This window comes from Thermobia domestica, chromosome 2 (genome assembly GCF_964235325.1).
Source record: "Thermobia domestica chromosome 2, izTheDome1.hap1.1, whole genome shotgun sequence".
Lineage (NCBI taxonomy): Eukaryota > Metazoa > Arthropoda > Insecta > Zygentoma > Lepismatidae > Thermobia > Thermobia domestica.
The window spans coordinates 185,570,281-185,589,953 of record NC_137455.1 but is presented as its reverse complement, the minus strand read 5'-3'; the positions used below and the strand labels follow the sequence as shown (position 1 = coordinate 185,589,953).

At 36.7% G+C, this 19,673-nt stretch overlaps 1 protein-coding gene across 1 annotated transcript in view; it reads left to right on the top strand.

The window, feature by feature from the left end:
* Positions 1–851: 851 nt before the first annotated feature.
* Positions 852–19,673, top strand: part of LOC145679780 (uncharacterized) — a 36,341-nt gene continuing 17,519 nt past the window's right edge. The window contains exons 1-2 of the mRNA XM_081750335.1: positions 852–1,895; positions 10,858–10,986. Coding sequence (XP_081606461.1) covers positions 979–1,895; positions 10,858–10,986 — 1,046 coding nt within the window. The 5' untranslated portion in view covers positions 852–978. The remainder of the gene's footprint in view (positions 1,896–10,857; positions 10,987–19,673) is intronic.

The following is a 19,673-nucleotide window of genomic DNA, read 5'->3' as shown; positions in this document are numbered from 1 at the left end:
GTCCTCCCATCTGCGCCTAGGTCTTCCTAATGGTCGTTTTCCGATTGGTCTTCCAGTCAAGACTGAAAGCGTTTCTACTTTCTTTCATTCTAGCTACATGACCTGCCCACCTAAGCCTCCTAGACTTGACGACCCTAACAATGTTGGATAAACCGTTTAAATTATGTAGTTCCTCGTTATGAAGTTTCCGCTATTCCCCATTCCCGTTCCTCTTGAATCCGAATATTCGTCTCAGGATCTTGTTCTCAAATACTTTCAGTCTATGTTCTTCTCTTAGAGTAAGCGACCATGTTTCACAACCATATAGAACAACAGGCATGATTATTATTTTTTATATTTTAAGCTTCAAATTCCTCGACAGAATTCGCTTCGACCAGTGATTTTGAACTGAATAATAACACGAATTCCCTGCTTTTAGTCGACATTTAATTTTTTGTTGAAGTTGCAATCGAAATACAGTACCGTAACTAATAGTGTTACGAGCTGCCTAGAAGAGGACCTGACTTAGCTATAATAAATAGCAATCAATTATAGAAAACAATCTATTATACTAAACTATTGAATTAGCTTCTAGTAAGTACTATAAATTTTATTTTGTAATTACAGTAATGGAAAAGTTGGGTGTGATATTGAAACTTTGCAAATAACGGAACTCTTAATCTTCCTAACAAAAGCTGGGAACTGAAGAAAATTTGTTTTAGAACAACAATTATCCACTATTACCCTAGTGCCTTCCAAACTATGACAGTTTCATACTTACTTACTGCTGCTTGTGTTCGCCTGTAAATGAATTGTATTAAGCTCGCCATCAAGTTAGGAAAACTGATTGTAACACTGACCCTAGTATAGAGACTTATGACAGCCATATTACTTCACGAAAGCTGCAGTTGTATCTCGAAATATAACAATGATATGATTATTTAGTTAGTAAGTGAAGTTGTGTGGCAACGATTTAAGTTTATAGTATAAATACCCATAATGGCAGATGAAGTGTCTTGGAAATCTGACACCGAACTTCTTCCAGATCGGCCTAGTTACCTCCAAACATGCAGGATATGCAACATCCGTTCCATTGACGTTCAACCAATATGTGCTAAGTGTTTAAAGCATCAATTTGACCAGACTGTTTCACGTGAACATCACAAACGAAAGGAGTCTGCTCCAACCAAAGCGCGTTATAACTTAACTGCTACTCTCTTTCTGCATGGTAAATCTAACAAGAAAAATAATCAGAAACATCCGATAAAACATACAAATAAATCACACCATAACACAGTATCAAGCAGTCGAACAGATGTCAAAAAGAAAGGAGCACCGTTTAAAAGAGACTCTTTGTTACATACGTCAAAATTATCGCTGAATGATAAACCTCATACTTCTGGAAATCACCCAATCACAACATTATACAAAAGCTCCAAAACATCAGTTCTTTCAGATTCATTGTCTTACATTTCAGACACGTCTGTACCTAACCCTGTACTTGTTGGTCGTGTAGACAATATAAACATGAAAATGATACAACCAACTATGAATCTGGATTCACTAGTGGAGACGAATCTCAAACCAGATGAATTGGATTTAGTTTTAGATAATCGACTTAAGGAAAATGAAAAGCCAAAAGACAAGAAGAAAGTATCTTGGTTATCTGATGAAGGAATTTCTGCATCAACTGTTTCAGAGATAGCCAAAATGGAAGATGAAATTGCTAAATTCAAGTTGAAGTGCAATGATTTTGGATTTGCTATAGTTACGGCTTTGCTCCACATGTTAAATTTTTCTGCAATTATCTATTTAACATTGTTGAATTACCGTCAAACATCTTTACTTCATGCAACTTTTTCAGTACTAGTTTCCGCATGTGGGCACTTCCTGGCAGTTGGTCTCATGAAAAAATGGTAATAGAATAGATTTATTTAATTTTAGATATAGTTTAACCCAAAAGTATTTTGATAAGTAGTAAGTTTTATCAGTTCTCATGACAATGTTTCTCAAAAAGTGTGCTGTGGTACGAATATGTGACTGCTTCACGGAGAAATCAACCAACAAACTTTTCAACGCGGAAATTTTCACATGCTAAATGAAACAGATTTACTGGAATGTTTTGTAGAATGTCTGTTTTGTTATCTTCGTATGCCTGACCAGTCAACCATCTTTGGCGAAGAAGAAGTTCATATATAGCGGAATCACGTTTTCACCGAAAGCTTGTTTTGGAGATCCTATGGTACAATTTGTACCATATGCACTTTTCATGGTACATTGCGTTATTTCTCTTCTATTTGAGCTTTTTCGTCCGGTTTTTTTTTTTTTGTTGTTGTTGTTGTTTTCCAAGTCCAGAGGCCTTGCATAAGACATTACGTATGGTTTCAGACCGTCCTGCGTCCAGACATAGGAGGTGATGATGTCATAAGTCAAAAATTTCTTTTCTCATTTTCTAAGCGTATGTTCAATATTTTTTGGCGGGATTATTTTTCTACGTAGAAGATTGAAATTTTGCACAAATATTCAGTCCACTGAGTAGTATTTACCAGATTTTTTGTTCCGATGTCAGTGCTAAAACAGGGGGTGGAACCAGAGGGGCAAAGGGGTAAAAATAGGGATTTTTTACCCCCAAAATCCCGTTTCTCGTCATTTTCCCGCCTTACATACATGATAGCACCACGTGAGTCATACCGTCTGAAAGGCAGTTCCATTCTGAAGAGAACGACGGTCGAATTATTATCCTAGGGTAATTAGGGATGTCTCAGGGAATTTTTAAAAAATATACTTCTATATAGGGAAATATGGGGCATTGTCGGTATATATATTTTTGGCGGGCTTATTTTTGAACGTAGAAGATTGAAATTTTGCACAAACATTCAGTCCACCGAGTAGTATTTACCAGATGTTTTGTTCCGATGTCAGTGCTAAAACAGGGGGGAACCAGAGGGGCAAAGGGGTAAAAATAGGGATTTTTTACCCCAAAAATCCCGTTTTTCGTCATTTCCCCGCCTTACATACATGATAGGACCACGTGAGTCATACCGTCTGAAAGGCAGTTCCATTCTGAAGAGAACGACGGTCGAATTATTATTCTAGGGTCATTAGGGCCGTCTCAGTGAATTTTTATCCAAATATACTTCTGTATAGGGTAAAAGTGGGGCATGGTAGGGAATTTTTTCTGGCGGGCCTATTTTTTCACGTAGAAGATTGAAATTTTGCACAAACATTCAGTCCACCGAGTAGTATTTACCAGAAGTTTTTTCCGATTTCTGAGTAAAAACAGGGGGGTCCAGATGGGCAAAAGTTGAAAAAAGGGAAAATTTGCCCCAAAAATCCCTTTTTTCAGGAATTTCCCGCCTTAGATACATGATGGAGACATGTGAATGGTACCACCTGAAAGACAGTTCTATTCTGAAGAGAATGATTGGCGGATTATAGTCCTAGGGTAATTAGGGATGCATGTATCTTTAAAAATGTAGTGGAGGAAATATGAACAAAAGGAAAACTGTTAGTGCTACAGGTGAAGTTACGACATATCTTATCTTACTGTTAAAATCAATTTGAAAATTTGAATTTATGGAAATCATGAACGAATTAATCGAGTTTCTATTATTTTAAATGGCAAAAATTATATGTAAACTCAAACGAGGTTCTTGAACGGATTAACCTGAGTTTCCAAGGCGTTATAGCAACTTTAATTTAGAAATTTGATGGAAAGAGAAATACTCCTATATACCGTAGTCTATTTAACATCTTCTAAGTGGAGTGGTTTGGTGGACGATCAGCATGATTTTCTAGGAAAGTAGCCATCACTTCACGAATCAATCAAAAATGAAGTGGAGACTTCAACGTGGAAAATCCCTTTCTGAATATAAATTCCAAGTTTACAACTAAACAGACAAACAGGAACTCCAGTTTCGTCGAAAATGGCCGACTTTGCAGGTGTGCGGTAATTGGATAGGCTAACGTAGTGGTTCTCAACCTTTTTTGACAGACGATATACTTTACTGTACGTCCATGACATTACGACACACTTATTTGATTTTTTTTTATCAGTGATAAAATAAATTATGATATTGTAAATCTGTAAATTTCTCTAAAATATTAACTCTATACAGTATTGAGCATTGTTGCTGCCACTAGAAGCATTGGCTGGTACAGTCTGTCTCAAAATTGAATTTCATTAATTATTTACTAAATGCTTCATGATTTTCAAATTGTAAAATTTTGCGACACACTGATTGTGAACCACATACCTAAGGAATTCATCTAAACCAGGAAGACACGAGGGCAAGAAAGTTATTTGAAAGCTTACCTTTCATGGTACAGAGCGTTCAAAAAGTCTCTATACACCTGAATTGTCACATATTCAAAGCAACGAGAAAATTATTTTACTCAAAATTTATTAAATTTTATGGCATAAAAGCACTATATACAGGGCGTAGCATATACACACACATTTTCACAGAAAATGTTGGAAATGTCCCCCATGAGCCTCAAAACATGCTTGCATACGTTTCTTCTTGTTCTCAAATACTCTCACAAGTTGTTCATGTGGAATGCTATGAGCAAAATCTCGAATAGCTGTTTCGAGTTCTTGTAGCGTGTACTTGTAAATGTTATGAATATCTAGATTAGCATTTTCGGTTATGAATAATAATTATGGAAGAATTGATGGATTATACGCAATGTAGGAAGAAATTAGAGAACCGCGAAAAACATTTATACGATATTATTTAATACACTATCAGATGGACTGAGATCGAACTAACACTCTCCCATCAGGAGATCGCTCCGCCACTGAGTCACTGTGACCCAAATAGGAAATAATGAGCACTAATGACAACTTGTATCAGAAGTATTAAGGCTTGCGCTGAGCAAAAGAACATTTTTGTTTTAATTATCGTTCCTGTAAGTTAATTAGGTCTTTGAGAAATATTGCGCTGAGGTTCCAATCATTTTGAGTATCAAACTCTAATTTACCGTACATTTACTTCTGGCTAAGATTGTACAACAACCATTTAAAATTTTTGTTTGAATTTCAACTGTTTACACCTCCTGATTCATCTGTGGTCTGCCGCCAACTGACTGTTTATGTAGGCTGAAAAGAAAAAAAAAAAAAAGAATGCACATAAATATCCCCTATATTTAAAGGTAACCAAGAAAGTTATGTCGCTTTTTCACCCACCACTTTCCAACATCGATATGTCACCTAAGACATAAATGGAAGATCGAAAATAGTCCCCATCAGGATCGACGACCTTCTGCCAACGTTCTGGAAGGCCATGGATTCCATCGCGGTAGAACTTGGTGGGTCGTGAAGCGAAGAAGGTATCAAGTGCATTTTGCCTCTATTAGGGGTTTGAACTGGCGTCCTCTAAGGTGATTATCCAAGGAATGGAACAGGTGATAATTGGACGATGCAATGTCCGCGAAGTATATTGTATGCAATAATGTTTCCCATTCAATGCATAGAATGGTGTCCCGCGTCATGCTAGCTACGTGGGGCTTAGCGTTATCCTGTAACAGGAGGACCCCTTTGCGATTCAGAAGTGCTGACCGCAGAGTTTTGAGTTTTTCTTGAACACGGCTCAACTGCTGGCAGTACACAGTTGCATTGATGCTCTGACCAGCTGCTAGCGGTTTCCGATGCACGATGCTGCTAGCAGTCCATTAAATACACAGGAGGATCTTTTTCTGGTGCAGAGCTGGTTTCGGCTGTTTTGGAACCGGTTTATGGGATGCTAACCAATGGTAACGGCACCGTGGAGCTTCGTACAGGACCCACTTCTCATCACAAATCAACATCCTGTCCAGAAATAGCTCCTTCCTTAGAGGAGACAGCAAAGAAACACAAGTGTCTGCTCGCGTTGCCCACTGGACCGGAGTCAAATCATGTGGGACCCATCGACTAAACCTGTAGTGCTTCCAAAGTTAATAGAGGTGCTGCCGAATACTCTCTCCACTAACACTGAATTGTAATCCCAGTTCCTTACATGTCTGGCTACTATTGCTGCCTGAAGATCTTCACTTTGTACATGTGTTGGTCTTCCGGCACGTGATGCGTCTTCGAATGTTGCGTCACCGTCCTTAAACTTGTTAAACCATCGCTACACTGTCCGCTTATTCACGACACCCTCATCAAAGGCCTGACATATCTTCTGCCAAGTTGCAGCAGCGTTTGATCTCAGTTTGAACTCGTACAACATACACGCCCTTGCGACGCTCTGTAGAGGTCCCATGTTCACTCTGTTCTTACGCATGTTTACGGTGTAACTGTATTGCCATAATTAGGTAGTATGGTGGACACCAACAGCTGACCTTCGCCTTATCTCGATTCACATTTAACTCACGATGTGAGGGCCAATGGAACACTGACCTCCACAAAAAGCGATAAAACTTTCTTGGTTAACTTTATATGTGCATCAATCTACCCCTCCATAACTACATTTCTTTACTCCAATATTTTTTAAATACATTTCGTATATGTATGGTTCTCTTCACCTACCTTGATTACATCGCTGGCAAATAACCGAGAAAGCTGTTGCATAGTGAAATGGACGAGGTAGTACCTAGGAACACCTCATTAGGGATAAACTGTTCTAAATAGTTATCAATTCAATGTCTTTATTCCCTAGTATTAAGCTATTTACTCCCGTTAATTAGAGCGTGAGGAAGATTTAGCCATTTCAGTCATTCTACAGAGGTTCCAAGACCATTGATTTGTTAATGAGTTACCACGGATTAAACAAATCTACATACATATTTGGTATGATACAAGTTTATTTATCAATAAACCATTTAAATAAAATATTAATTTTCTTTGATGAATCTTATTCTGCTATATCCCGATCAGCGAACGAGTGCAGACGGATAGTTTTGTAACTAAATTGCAAACAGCAGTGTTGCCAACTGGTTGACTTCTAATTCATCTATCACAGTTCATATTATTGTACTATCTATATATATAAAAGAGAACGCACAAATCCTTTGTTACCTCATCACGCTAATACGGCTGAACCAATTTCTTTTATTTTTGGGGGGTTATTAGGATTTGGACCCTAGATGGTTTTTATCATATCACTTTAATTTTCAATTACCAGTGTCTTGAGATAATTGACCATTCAAGTGTCCATAACGTACAAATCCTTTGTTAGTTCATCATAGGTAAAACTAAACGTATTTATATGCAACCCGCATGATCGTGTCACTCGGCGGGTTAACATAAATGACAGGCGATATAATGTTAACATTTACTGCAATCTACTATGGTTTTTATCATATCACTTGAAAGCGAAAACTTCCGGGGTGACCGCAGCGAAGCGGGGCGGGTTAACATAAATGACAGGCGATATAATGTTAACATTTAATGCAATCTTCTATGGTTTTTATCATATCACTTGAAAGCGAAAAAGTAAAAATTATCTAAGTAACAAAGTTTATTGCGTTCCGGGGTGACCGCAGCGAAGCGGGGTGAACGCTGCTAGTTCGTAATAAGCTTCTTCACGCATCTGTTCAAGTTGTTCAAGATAACCAGTTTTGCGTTCAAATTTCAAATGGAAGAGCCTATTAATTACAGATCCGAGCCTATTAATTACAATTCCAGTGAAATTTAGCAAATTTTCTCTAAATTACGTATTAAAAAGAAGACCTGCAAAATATATTTTCAAGGCATAAGAAAACTCTTACAGATATTATTATAATATTAATGCTACTTCCGAAACGGGTTTAGAGTGAATATCTATTTAAAGAACATAACCACTGACATAAGTTTATCATAGTAACAAGTTCGAGAAGAACGAAGCTTGTCTTCCACTGTTACGAAAGATATTTCGCGCCTCTCTGTTAATAAACAATCACAGATATCCGACAAAGTATCCTACATTAGAGTGAGTTAAAAAAAAGAAAGAAAGAAAGAAAGAAAAAGCGAATTCTAATAGTGCGAAAATGTTGTATGTTCGCATGCTAATAGAGATGAACATGTTGAAAATTCCTATATTTTATGTTCAGTTCACACAAGGAGACTATAGTTTAAAACAAATTGAATAAAAATATCAATTAGTGTCTTAACGCTAAAATTTTAAAGATTAAGTTTTGCGACTTCTAACAGCATGAGATTACCTTATTTGGTTGTTTAATAACTGAAAAAAATACTTTTTTAATTTACAGCAGTACCTTTCGAATTCGTCGCCTCAAACTAGTGAATTTCGATTAAAAATTGACTTCTAACAGTTGTACAAAAAGACGCACTTTTGTATTAAAGTACATATCAGGTTATTTTTAATTACTTTTCTGTAGACAGTGATTTTATATTTTCAAATTTGAGATGAAAACATTAGCTTGCAGCTCTTCGCCCATTTAGCAGAATTATTCTTGATAAAATGACGCAAATCTCACCACCTCGATGTAACTGCAGTTGGTGCTCCATTTACATCCTACCCAACCATTCAGAATAAATAATGTTGTTTCATTTTTATCAGTCAAAAGTGTCATCTTCAAATCAAATTTCCGATCTAATTTAGACATAAAATATTGCAATGTTGCTCTAATATAGCTTCTTTGTTATCATGTCCGCATACCTTTTCCACTACAAGGTTAACACATTTTTGCACTGTTTGATTTCCACAAAAAAAGTTTACAAATTCAAATCAAGTTTTATTTTGCATAAATGATGAAATATTTTCTGTTCTCAATCTGTGTATCATTGGGGAGGATAACGCTTCCACTTCATCCAGTCAATCAGCTCAATATAGTCCTTGGTTTCAATAACTTTTAAAAGAGGCATACAGTTCTAACAGATATCTCCTTTGTCTGTTGATTCCTAGCTTTCAGTATTTCCCTGTAACCCAACTTCTGTGTGTCTTGTTGCTCAGCCACTATCATCATCAACACATATTTTCCGAATGACAAAAAAAGGATTTGCCTTATTGGATCGATGGATCAGTTATTCAAGGTAGTTGACATTTGCATTATATATTATGAATGTTCATTTGTCAAACAATCCTACAAATGAACTAAAGGTATTAGCCACTTACGTTGTGAATATTTATTTTGTTGCCTAGTTCGATATTAACTGTTCATCCCGGGAATCTGAATACCTACTGGTAATTACATGATACTCTATGAGTGGGGTCTCGAGCATGTACTCGCTAAATGCAGAGTATTAAAAATTTGACATTGCTATGCCAACTATAGAGTTTTACTGCTATTACGGTAAGAAAATTGGGACCTATATGCTAATTTAAGGGGTAAAAGGATACCACTCTTTAGCAAGTAATATACGGTAGGAAGCGCATTTTTAACCTCCCAATCTATGCTATACGTAAGTGTCGGGTCTTTCTTTGTCCGTCCGTACATCCGTCAGGCTGTCGACAGCTATCAGAGCAAAAGCTGTAAGGGGTATTGAGATTCAGTTTCTTAGGATCGATTCAACTACCATCTCCTCTCTCTCTCTCTTTCTCTCTCTAGACCGGAAGTGGTTCAAATTAGTCATTTCCCATTTCAACGTGTATCGCCATAAAACGAAAATGGTAACAGATAGCGAGAAGTAGTTTTTTTGAACAAATTAGTCATTTCCCATTTCAACGTGTATCGCCATAAAACGAAAATGGTAACAGATAGCGAGAAGTAGTTTTTTTGAAACGATTCAGTGTCTCAAGGCAACGTACCATGACTATCTACAACACACTACTAAAAGCAGAAGTGGTTCGAATTAATTCTGATTTTCAATACTGATTTCCGTAGAGGAAAAACGGTAAAAGATATGCAGAAGCGGATTTTTGCAGTCGATTTAGTGTCCAAAGGATAGGTTCCACCTTCTCTATTGGAGTGCTATTGAAACCGGAAGTAGTTAAAATTAGCCATTTCTGGTTTTCAACTTTTATCGTTGGTTTCCACATGGTTTCAAGCTTTATAAGGCAAAAACAGTCAAGTATACTAAATAATGGCTTTTGATATGGAATCAGCATCCGATGATCAGGTTTTATCTTTGATCTTATTATCCTATTGCAACCGGTACTATTTCAAAAAATGAAATGTTTAAGTTTTATATCCCACGCTTATGTTGGCTAGGCTAAAGGAGACGGTGATGATGATAAGTGAATCAAATGGTGGAATGAAGAAAGTAGGAGGAAACGGGAGAACCACGAGAAAACCTACGCACATTGTGTTTGTCCATCATAAAGCTCACTTGGTGCGAGTTGGGATCAAACCAATCCAGTGACGAACGCTCATGCACCAAGTGAATCCCATGCACCAGTGACGAACGCTCTACCACTGAGCCATCACGGTCCCATTGTTCAAAATTTAAGTCCTTTGCGCAGACTGAAGATGATGCGTTTTCCAGCAATTGTGTATAATTCAGATCTCAATTTAGCCTTTAAAATCTAATAATCAATTAAATAAATGTAAATCAGGAATCCGAAATTCAATGAAAGTGAGTCAACATTATGATTGTTCTTTATGTCCACATTGTTGCCTGTAATAGTAAACAATGCAATTTTTGTAGATCAAATTTTCAATTTATTTCTAGATATCTTGATTAAATTGCAAGTTCTTGTGTACCTTAATTATTAAAAAAGATAACAGTTATTCAACGTTTCCAGTTAATGTGCCGGTTTATTTTATTTTATTAAAAGAATTTATTAGATTTTCATCCGCAAGTTTTCTCTTTTACTGAATAGTTTTACAGATACAATTTTTCCAGAAATAGGGAATGAACAACTTGGCAATAAACCCTTTATAAGTAATAATAATATACAATAAATATACTTACATATGGAATTTTAATAAAATTGATTATACTTTTATAAATGTTAATAAACCAGATATAAAGTATTTAAAATTTAAATAATAAAAGATAAAAATTTTATTTCTCAGGATTGCATTTTTTGACAAAGAAGTTATATTTGATCAAAGCAGACGAAATACTATATTTCCTTTGCTTGAGCGTGAAATCCGTCGTATAAAGGATTTTCTTCTTGTTCTTGGACTAGATCCCATCGTAAGGTAAGTTTCCAACAGTGTTCACTACAACTAATATAGGAACTTAGTTTAAAATGCTACAAGCTTAGACTAAGTACAATCAATTCATCTCTCTTTCGGAAGTTTTATACCTTCGTTACTTTGAAGCGTTTTTTTGCAAACTTGATATTTTAAAACGTACAAAGAGAACTGAAAAAGTTGTTGGAGCTGTGGTGTATCAATGTGAAGATAAGAAATATATGAAAATTCTTCCCTAATTACCTTCAAAGTCGAAGCCTTGAACATGTATCTAGTTTCTCCATTCATTTCATCAATGTTCGGTGCACCAGCGAATGGTCAATTTTGGAAGCTTCTGTTGTTTGACAGTTCCATTCAATTTGATGTTCTTTATGTTCTCCGTTTCTCCTTAAGCCTATTTTCAGAATAATGCGCGATGACCTCCGACGTTGCACCGCCTGAACAAACTGTACCGAACGGTTCTACCAGTCAAGTTTTGCAGAGATTTGACACTGCAGTTCCAAGGAATCAGTGTGACAATTAGCAAGTAACTGGTTACTGCGTCACATCACCGGGCCCGTCAGTTTTGTGATGCTCAAACTGCTCACAAAAAAAAAAAAAAAAAACACTTGTATATAACCCCACCAATGTATTTCCCGAATCTCGAATTGTGTGACTTTTGTTATGCTCTCAAAATGCTCCTTACAACATCAAATGAATATGACGATTTCATTCCGGAGGATTCGAACAAAATTAATTCATAAAAATATTAAACTTAAAATAGAAGCTACCAACCAAATGAGACAGACATATGATAAATAATCTATAGATATGCCAGGATTTTTTGCACAAGACCGTACCTTAAAATATATTAGGTCGAATCATAAGTAACATCTGATGCAGCTAGATAGAATTTATTGTTCCTATCTACGCACAATGAGTCGCCGGGAGAAACGAGTTTTTGCTTTCACTAAATAGATAAGAGTTCAGCTAGTCTTCTGACAACTGTTTAGTGTGGTGCACATTACGTTGTTCCTAACCCCTAAACTGGAGAGCGAAGAGTGCATATTCGTCATGTAATGCTTGAATTTAAACAAGGTAAAAGTGCTAAGGCAGGAGTGTGCACCAGAGCCCTGCAAACCCAGGCCCGAAGACCGCCCAGCCCGACCCGAATGGATCTGAATTCTGTGCCCGGCTCGACCCGACCCGGCCCGGCCCGAATCTCGAGCCGGGCTCTAACCGGGCAGGGCACATTTCGGGCCGAGCCGGGCCGAAACGTGCCGGGCAAAAATCGGGCCGAAACGGGCCGGGCAAAAATCGGGCCGAAACGGGCCGGGCAAAAATCGGGCCGAAACGGGCCGGGCAAAAATCGGGCCGAGCCGGGCCGGCCCGACTCGGCCCGAACACTGTGAAAGACGGATCGGAAACTAATGTTGGCAGCCTGTGTTAATCGTAATGTGTTTGGCATGGGCGGCGAATAGGGGGGGCAAAGGGGGGCAGTTGCCCCCGCACTTTTTTGAAGTAACCAATTAATGTATATAGTTTCATTTGGAAATGTAACGATTTTGTATGTGTTACTGATTAATAGGAAAAAATGCTGCCATATAATATTTGCTGTTGCGTGAATACGTATTGGTTGTCTTCCCGTGGAGTAAAGAAAGCTACAGTAATTGCGTTTTAACGCGAGAAACCTAACGTGTCATAAATTTTACGAGCGAGTTGTATTATTTTGATTTTCACTCCCTTCGCCCGGCGAAAATGGACTCGTCCGCTGAGTTCCGTTCTCTACTAAGCCTGCATTGTTGGACAGGATTTACTTTGCTCAGTTTCCGGCTATATTTCTATATGAACTAGATAGCCGCTCGTAAGATTTACGATACGTTAGGAATAACGCTTGGATTGTTTACTATGCTTTTCTACTTCTAGAGTGAACTTGCAAATACATTTTAACAAAAATATTGGTTTTATTTTATAGTATTTATTCAAGGAAAGTCAAAAAATGAATCGAATACGTATTGATGGCAGTGACCTTATCGAGACTTATAATACAATGAAAGGGGACGTTGATGCACTAGACCAAATATGTAATCAGATGTCGTGCAGACGTAAGACCAAAAGATGGCCCTTGTGTGTCTTGTTTGGAATGATAAACATAACCCTGGTTAATGCATACGTCATTTATGTTCAAAACGTTGTGAAAGTGGGTCAAAAGCCTCTTTCTACAAGAAAATTCGCCATGAAAACTTACAGCAGTCTTATTAAGCGATGGCTCTTAAGAATGGGTTCAATACTCAAATTTGCCACGAAAACTCTGGCAACCCATTTCTGATATCCTAAAATTACCGGTGCCATAGAAGAATGTTGTCCAGTCCAAAAACCAGCCTCGCACAATTTGTGGGATTTGCCCATCAGCCAAGAGGAGAATGACGTCAATGTATTACACCCGCTGCAACAGGCCAATCTGTTGAGAACATCGTGGGAAATGCTGTGTGTACTGCGCTGAAAAAGTTTGAACAACCGAACTGGCTGCAAAAATGTTCAGTAATATGTATTCTTACCAACTGTAGTTATTAAAGTCCCAGTTTGTAAAAGGATATGTATGTAGTTAAGTTTTTGTAACCAGTCGTAAATTTTACGATACGTTAGCTTTAACGTAACTTTTTGAACATGTTAGCTTTCCAGGGTTAATCGCCACAGAAAATAACCCCAAAAAACCTATTGGAGCACAATTTCAGCATACTTTCATTTCTTCTTACAAGGGCTCGATATATTAGTGAGCCGCTTTGAAGCTAATCGAAAGAACATTATGCAAAAAAGTAGGGCCTATTTCACAAGTTATTCTTTAATTGCAAAAAAATTGACAGTTCCTAAAATGTATTTTCTTCTTTCTAAAGTAAGGAATATGGATTAAAAAGATCGTGATAAAAAACAACTTCTACCTTTTCCATTGTTTTGTAGTGTAATATACGAGTGAAGTGTTGTGTTTAGGGATGTACGATTGTATATACAATAAAATTTAGTAAATTGAACATAATTCTAGGTTTTAAGTTTATTTTGTATAACTGAAGTGTGGATTGATTCTACGTAAGTATTGTTGAGTTTTGATGTGTTCCAAGAAAGTGAAAACTGCACCTACTGGCAACGAACATATTTCAAGAAGTTGCAAAAGCAAATATTTCTTTAAATGTCGTACCATATGCTTGTAGTATTTACTGCCTTTCATTTTCTAAGAGTAATAACATACATTTAATAGCATGTGTGGAATTAAATATTAAGTTTTTCATTAATCCTCAGTTTCAATATAACTTTTGCAAAACAAGCATCATTATTCATTACTATGATTAATATTATCCTTTCTATTTATTTGTTTTGCAAATTTATTAAATAATCTGATCACACAATTTTCCAGACAGAATTTTAAGATGTTCGTGAGCAAGGAATCAAATCTCTTCTTACACTTTCGTTGTTTAAGAGTACAAAGGGCTAGTATCTACTTGCGTTGTTCTTCTCAATTTACTTAATAAACTATTATATACAATATACGGTATTTTAACTGAAAATGTAGTATCCTATTAGTTATACAACCTTTCGTCAAACAAAATGTTAGAAACAACCAGGAAAACTAACATTTATATACAAATATTCAGATCATGTCTTGACCCCTCACTTTCAAGGCCTTGGAAAATGTGAACGATTACAGTTGTTTGGATTTCACTGCATGTCACTACATTAATTGTGGTCGCAAGAATCCAAGTTTGAAAAAAATGAACAACTATTAATAATACGTCCACAATTCTTTTCTCTCTTTTATTTTTATCCATTGTTTACAAATGGACTTTGAAAATATAGATGGAGAATACTTATCATTTTGTTAAAATTTCCTTTATAATTAGATACGTAATTAGTAGAAATTAAAGTTAGTAATATTAGTGGTACAAAACCATAGTTGCCTGTTTCTATGACGTTTATGAACACATTATGAAAATTTGTAAAACTGGAGCATCTTTCCTCCACATGCATGCCGAAGATGCCTCAATTGAAGGTTTATGTAAATGATTTATTTTAAGTTCTTAAATTTACTGAAATAAAATTGTCTTTCGAGATATTACAAACAAGACATCAATCTTCTAATTGATCATAAATTCAAGAACCCCACCTCAATTGCAGGAGTGGAAAATGGGTAATAATGAAAAAGTAGGGCATCTTTACCCAAGTTACTCTCCCTCTCTCTCTCTCTCTCTCTCTCTCTCTCTCTCTCTCCATATATATATATATATATATATATATATATATATATATATATATAACCAAAATGACCAATATCAAGGAGCGCTTTAGTAATAGTAAAAAGTGACTGACTAACGAAATATATTACTATTTTTTACTTACACCTAATCGACCCTGGCGATTTGGTGATTTATTTGATCATTATATTTTGTTATATTTGTAGCATCATACTATAAACAATACAGGAACATGTAACACCATTCGATATTTGCCTTGCTAATTGAACATTACTACAAATTGCACTGATCTTATGAGCACGCCAGTTTATGGTTTTGCCTCAGTGGTCCAATGATAGCGTACCAAATTCTACTTACTATGTCAAGTACTTGACTTTACCATACGTTCTTTAGGTAACTACGGCTCAGGCTGAATGGATGATGATGGGATGAATTGGTGGAAAGAAAACAGTGGGAGGAAACGGGACCACCCCAGAAACTCCCATGCACACGATGTTTGTCCACAACAAAGCTCACATAGCATGAGCAGGGATTGATCCAACGACCTCTAGCACCAGATGTGAGTGTTTTTTCTATTGAGCCACTATTCTCCCTCGTAGATCAAGCATCGGTTCACATTCTACGCAGACCGGCCATAATAACTAGCATTTCTCAATTTTATTCTGTACTTAGAAGGTAAATTCGGTACCACCAGACATGTCAACTCTGACGCGAAGTCGTAGCACTTGTAGTAGTATTAGCAGTGGTCGTAGTAGTAATAGTAGAAGTAGTAATAGTAGTAGTAGAAGTAGTAATAGTAATAGTATTACCAGTACATCACAGTCTTGAATAAAGAGTCAGTTTCCCAAACACATTACGATTAACATAGACTGACAGTAAGACCGTACAAACACGGCAAAAATAGAGGTAGTGGAGGGCATTAAAAAAACAAATAGGGTGACAACATTAGTTTCCGAACCGTCTTTCAGAGCATCGGGCCGAGCCGGGCCGGCCCGATATGTGCTCGGCCCGAAATGGGCCCGGCCCGGTTAAGGCCCGGTCCAGTTTGATATTACTTGAAACGGGTCGGGCCGGGCCGGGCCGGGCACCGGGCCGAACCGGGCGCGCCCGGCCCGTGCAGGGCTCTGGTGTGCACAATGAAGGACTAATAACCGGTAGGCAGTTAAAAATTGGTTTGACAATTCCGCCCTAGGGATACGATCTTAAAAGACAAACCGAGGACGAGACGTCCTTCTGACCTTGACAATAATCTTTCATAGGCAATGATTGATCAAAATCTACGTCAATTAACCAGAGGCAAAGCAGAAATGTTGAATACATCACAATCAAGTGTTTGCCGCTACCTCAAAAAATTAGGGAAAGTAAGCAAGTTGGGAGTGTACGTACCACATAATCTCAGTGAGCGAAGAAAACAAGATCGCATTTCAATTGCCAGAGGTCTGCCCTTTTGGGCACAAATATAATCTTAGACAGGATTATAACAGGCGATGAAAAATGGGATATTTGTGATAATATTCGGCCACAAAAGACAATGGCTTGATCTCTATCTACCATCCCCAACAAATCCGAAAGCAACATTCATAGAAAAAAGATTTCATTATGTGTATGGGAGGAAGGTCGAAACATAATTTATCACGAATTGTTAAAGTCAAATTTAAGAATTACTACGGATACATACGTCCAGCAGCTGCAAAGATGTCAATCTTTTACACCACAATGCGCGACCAAATACAACAAGGGTGAGTCAAGAAAAATTTCTTGAGTTTGGATTGTCTGTTTTATAGCCCACCTTACTCGCCGAATCTGCCCCGATAAGCTAACTCTTTATCTATGCCCTACAAAACCTCTTGAATGGACAAAACTTTAATTCTGAAAAGCAAGTCAGTCGAAAATTTCTTCCACTCCAAATCAATCACATTTTTAAAGAATAAATTGATAAACAATCAGATCATACATAATAGTGGTGAATACATAATAAATTAATGTAGGCCTATTTTTTTATTTAATGAAAACAAAATAAACATTTGATAAAAAAGATGAAGTTAATTACGATTCAATCTAGTAGAACTAAAAACAATTCACTTTAGCTGTGAAACTATCAGATAAGTAGTGATTTGGTTGCTTACGGTAAATCCTCACCACTTTGGATGACCATAATTTGAAAAAAAAAAAAAAAAAGAAAAAGAAAAGAAATCAGTAGTGTAAATAAGAAATTGCTAGTAGTTACAGATTTATTATTTCTTTCATTCAGATCAAAATCTATATTATAAATTGAAAGTGACTATGTTTGTGAACCGCCCGACCGATCTTGATCAAATTTTCTACGTAGATGCGGTTCTGGCCTGGAAATATTTTTAGCTATTTACTTTGACGGTATACAGAAATCAATAAATATAAACATAAAAGTTACTATGTTCGTGAATTAATTACTTTTGAACTACCCAATCGATCTCAATCAAATTTTCAACATATATGAAGTTCAAACCTGGTAAGTTTTTATCATTTCACTTTGACAGTAGATCTTAGATGAGGGGGAGGGGAAATATATAAAAATGAATAAAACTTAATAACTCTTGAACCACCCGACCAATCTCGATCAAACTTTCAACATAGATAAGATTCGGGCCTGGGATGTTTTCTTCATTTTACTTTTACAGTGTAACGAAGGGAAGGGGGAGGGGGAGATATATGTAAGAAGAATAAAAATAAAGGTGATCGTCTTTGTGGCTTCATCACGCTTTAACCACAGGACCGATTTTAATCAAATTTTCAATATGGATGAAGTTCAGACCTGGGGTGATTTTTATCATATCACTTTGACGATGTAACTTAAAGGAGGGGAAAGACATTTAGAAATGTTCGAAAATGACCAATATTAGGGTCGATTCTATAGGTTTTTGAGGTCGCTGAGATGAACAGTGACACTTCTGATGTTTTTTAAATTCAAATTCAGTCCCGCAAAAATTGTGGAACGGGAGGGGTATATATATAGTATCTTGGGTAAAGATGCCCCACTGAGTGAAGACGCCCCTGCTCGAATTCCTCAAGGCCTGTAACTCGTGGTCACAGCACTTTTTATGCCCCTGAAAAGTACACAGTCTTGAGTATATTTATTTGAAAGCATTGAAGAAGAAGCTGCTTTTGTTCAGGCCTGTTCACAAAGCGAAGTTACTCTTATTTCACTGTCTATAATTTTGAAGACGTAAACGTAGTAATGTTCCAGACGGTAGTTCAATAGAAGTACATGAATAAAACATAATCGCTTAAGAACTTCAGTCTTTTACAAACGCTAATATGCTTTGTTGTGTTTCTTCGTCCATGAGCATGTCACGTGATCGACTGGGGTTCTTTGCTTCAAAATTGGGAAAGTTGCCCCAGTGAAATCGAAGCAAAGATGCCCCACTTTATAAAACTAAAGGTGGGTTATGTTAGGGACAACCAGTTTATGACGTGTTGGAAGGATTTGTACATTCGTTGCGGTTTAAACAATGTTTGGTTTGAATTTGAGACACTAATTGTTCTGTAATTGTTCTGAAATTCCCGTTTGGAGCAAGAGCTTGGTTTCCTGGCTGTGTTGCTACTTTCAGTGATGTAATATTCTATTTATAAACTTTTTTTTTCGTTCCCTAAGTGATCAATATTGGATTGAATGAACTTCACATAGTAACTTCACACCAGTTGAATAGCAAGCTGAATCAAAAGAATGTGCATGAATTGAGTTTTAAGTCATTTGTGTAAGCTGACTATGTATTATATGACGGTTTTTCAAAATAGCAAAATAAAAAAAAACCCTTGGGGGAGGGGTCCAGCGACACACTTGATTTGTCACAATTTCCTTTATTTGATTGAATTATTTTGAAAAGGTAAATCTCTGGGTGAACCAAATATCCCTTCATTGCAAAATGAAGGGCATTTCCACTAATAAATCAGATATCATCATAGGTGTGCCAGTGATGTAGCTAGCAAGTTTTTACAAGGGGAGGCATTACTTTTTCATTGAGCAGGTCTTCACATATTAAAAGAAAGCCGTTTTCCCTTCTAGTCTAGTAGCTAGTACAGGTCCCTTTGGTGCAAGAAGTCCCCGGTTCGATTCCCAGTGTGAACGCCTTGGAAAATTTGAACGATTACAGTTGTTTGGATTTAAACTGTATGTTCACTGCATTTCACTACATTAATTGTGGTCGCAAGAATCCAAGTTTGAAAAAAATGAACAACTATTAATAATACGTCCACAATTCTTCTCTCTCTTTTATTTTTATCCATTGTTTACAAATGGACTTTGAAAATATAGATGGAGAATACTTATCATTTTGTTAAAATTTTCTTTATAATTAGATAAGTAATTAGTAGAAATTAAAGTTAGTAATATTAGTGGTACAAAACCATAGTTGCCTGTTTCTATGACGTTTATGAACACATTATGAAAAATTGTAAAACTGGAGCATCTTTCCTCCACATGCATGCCGAAGA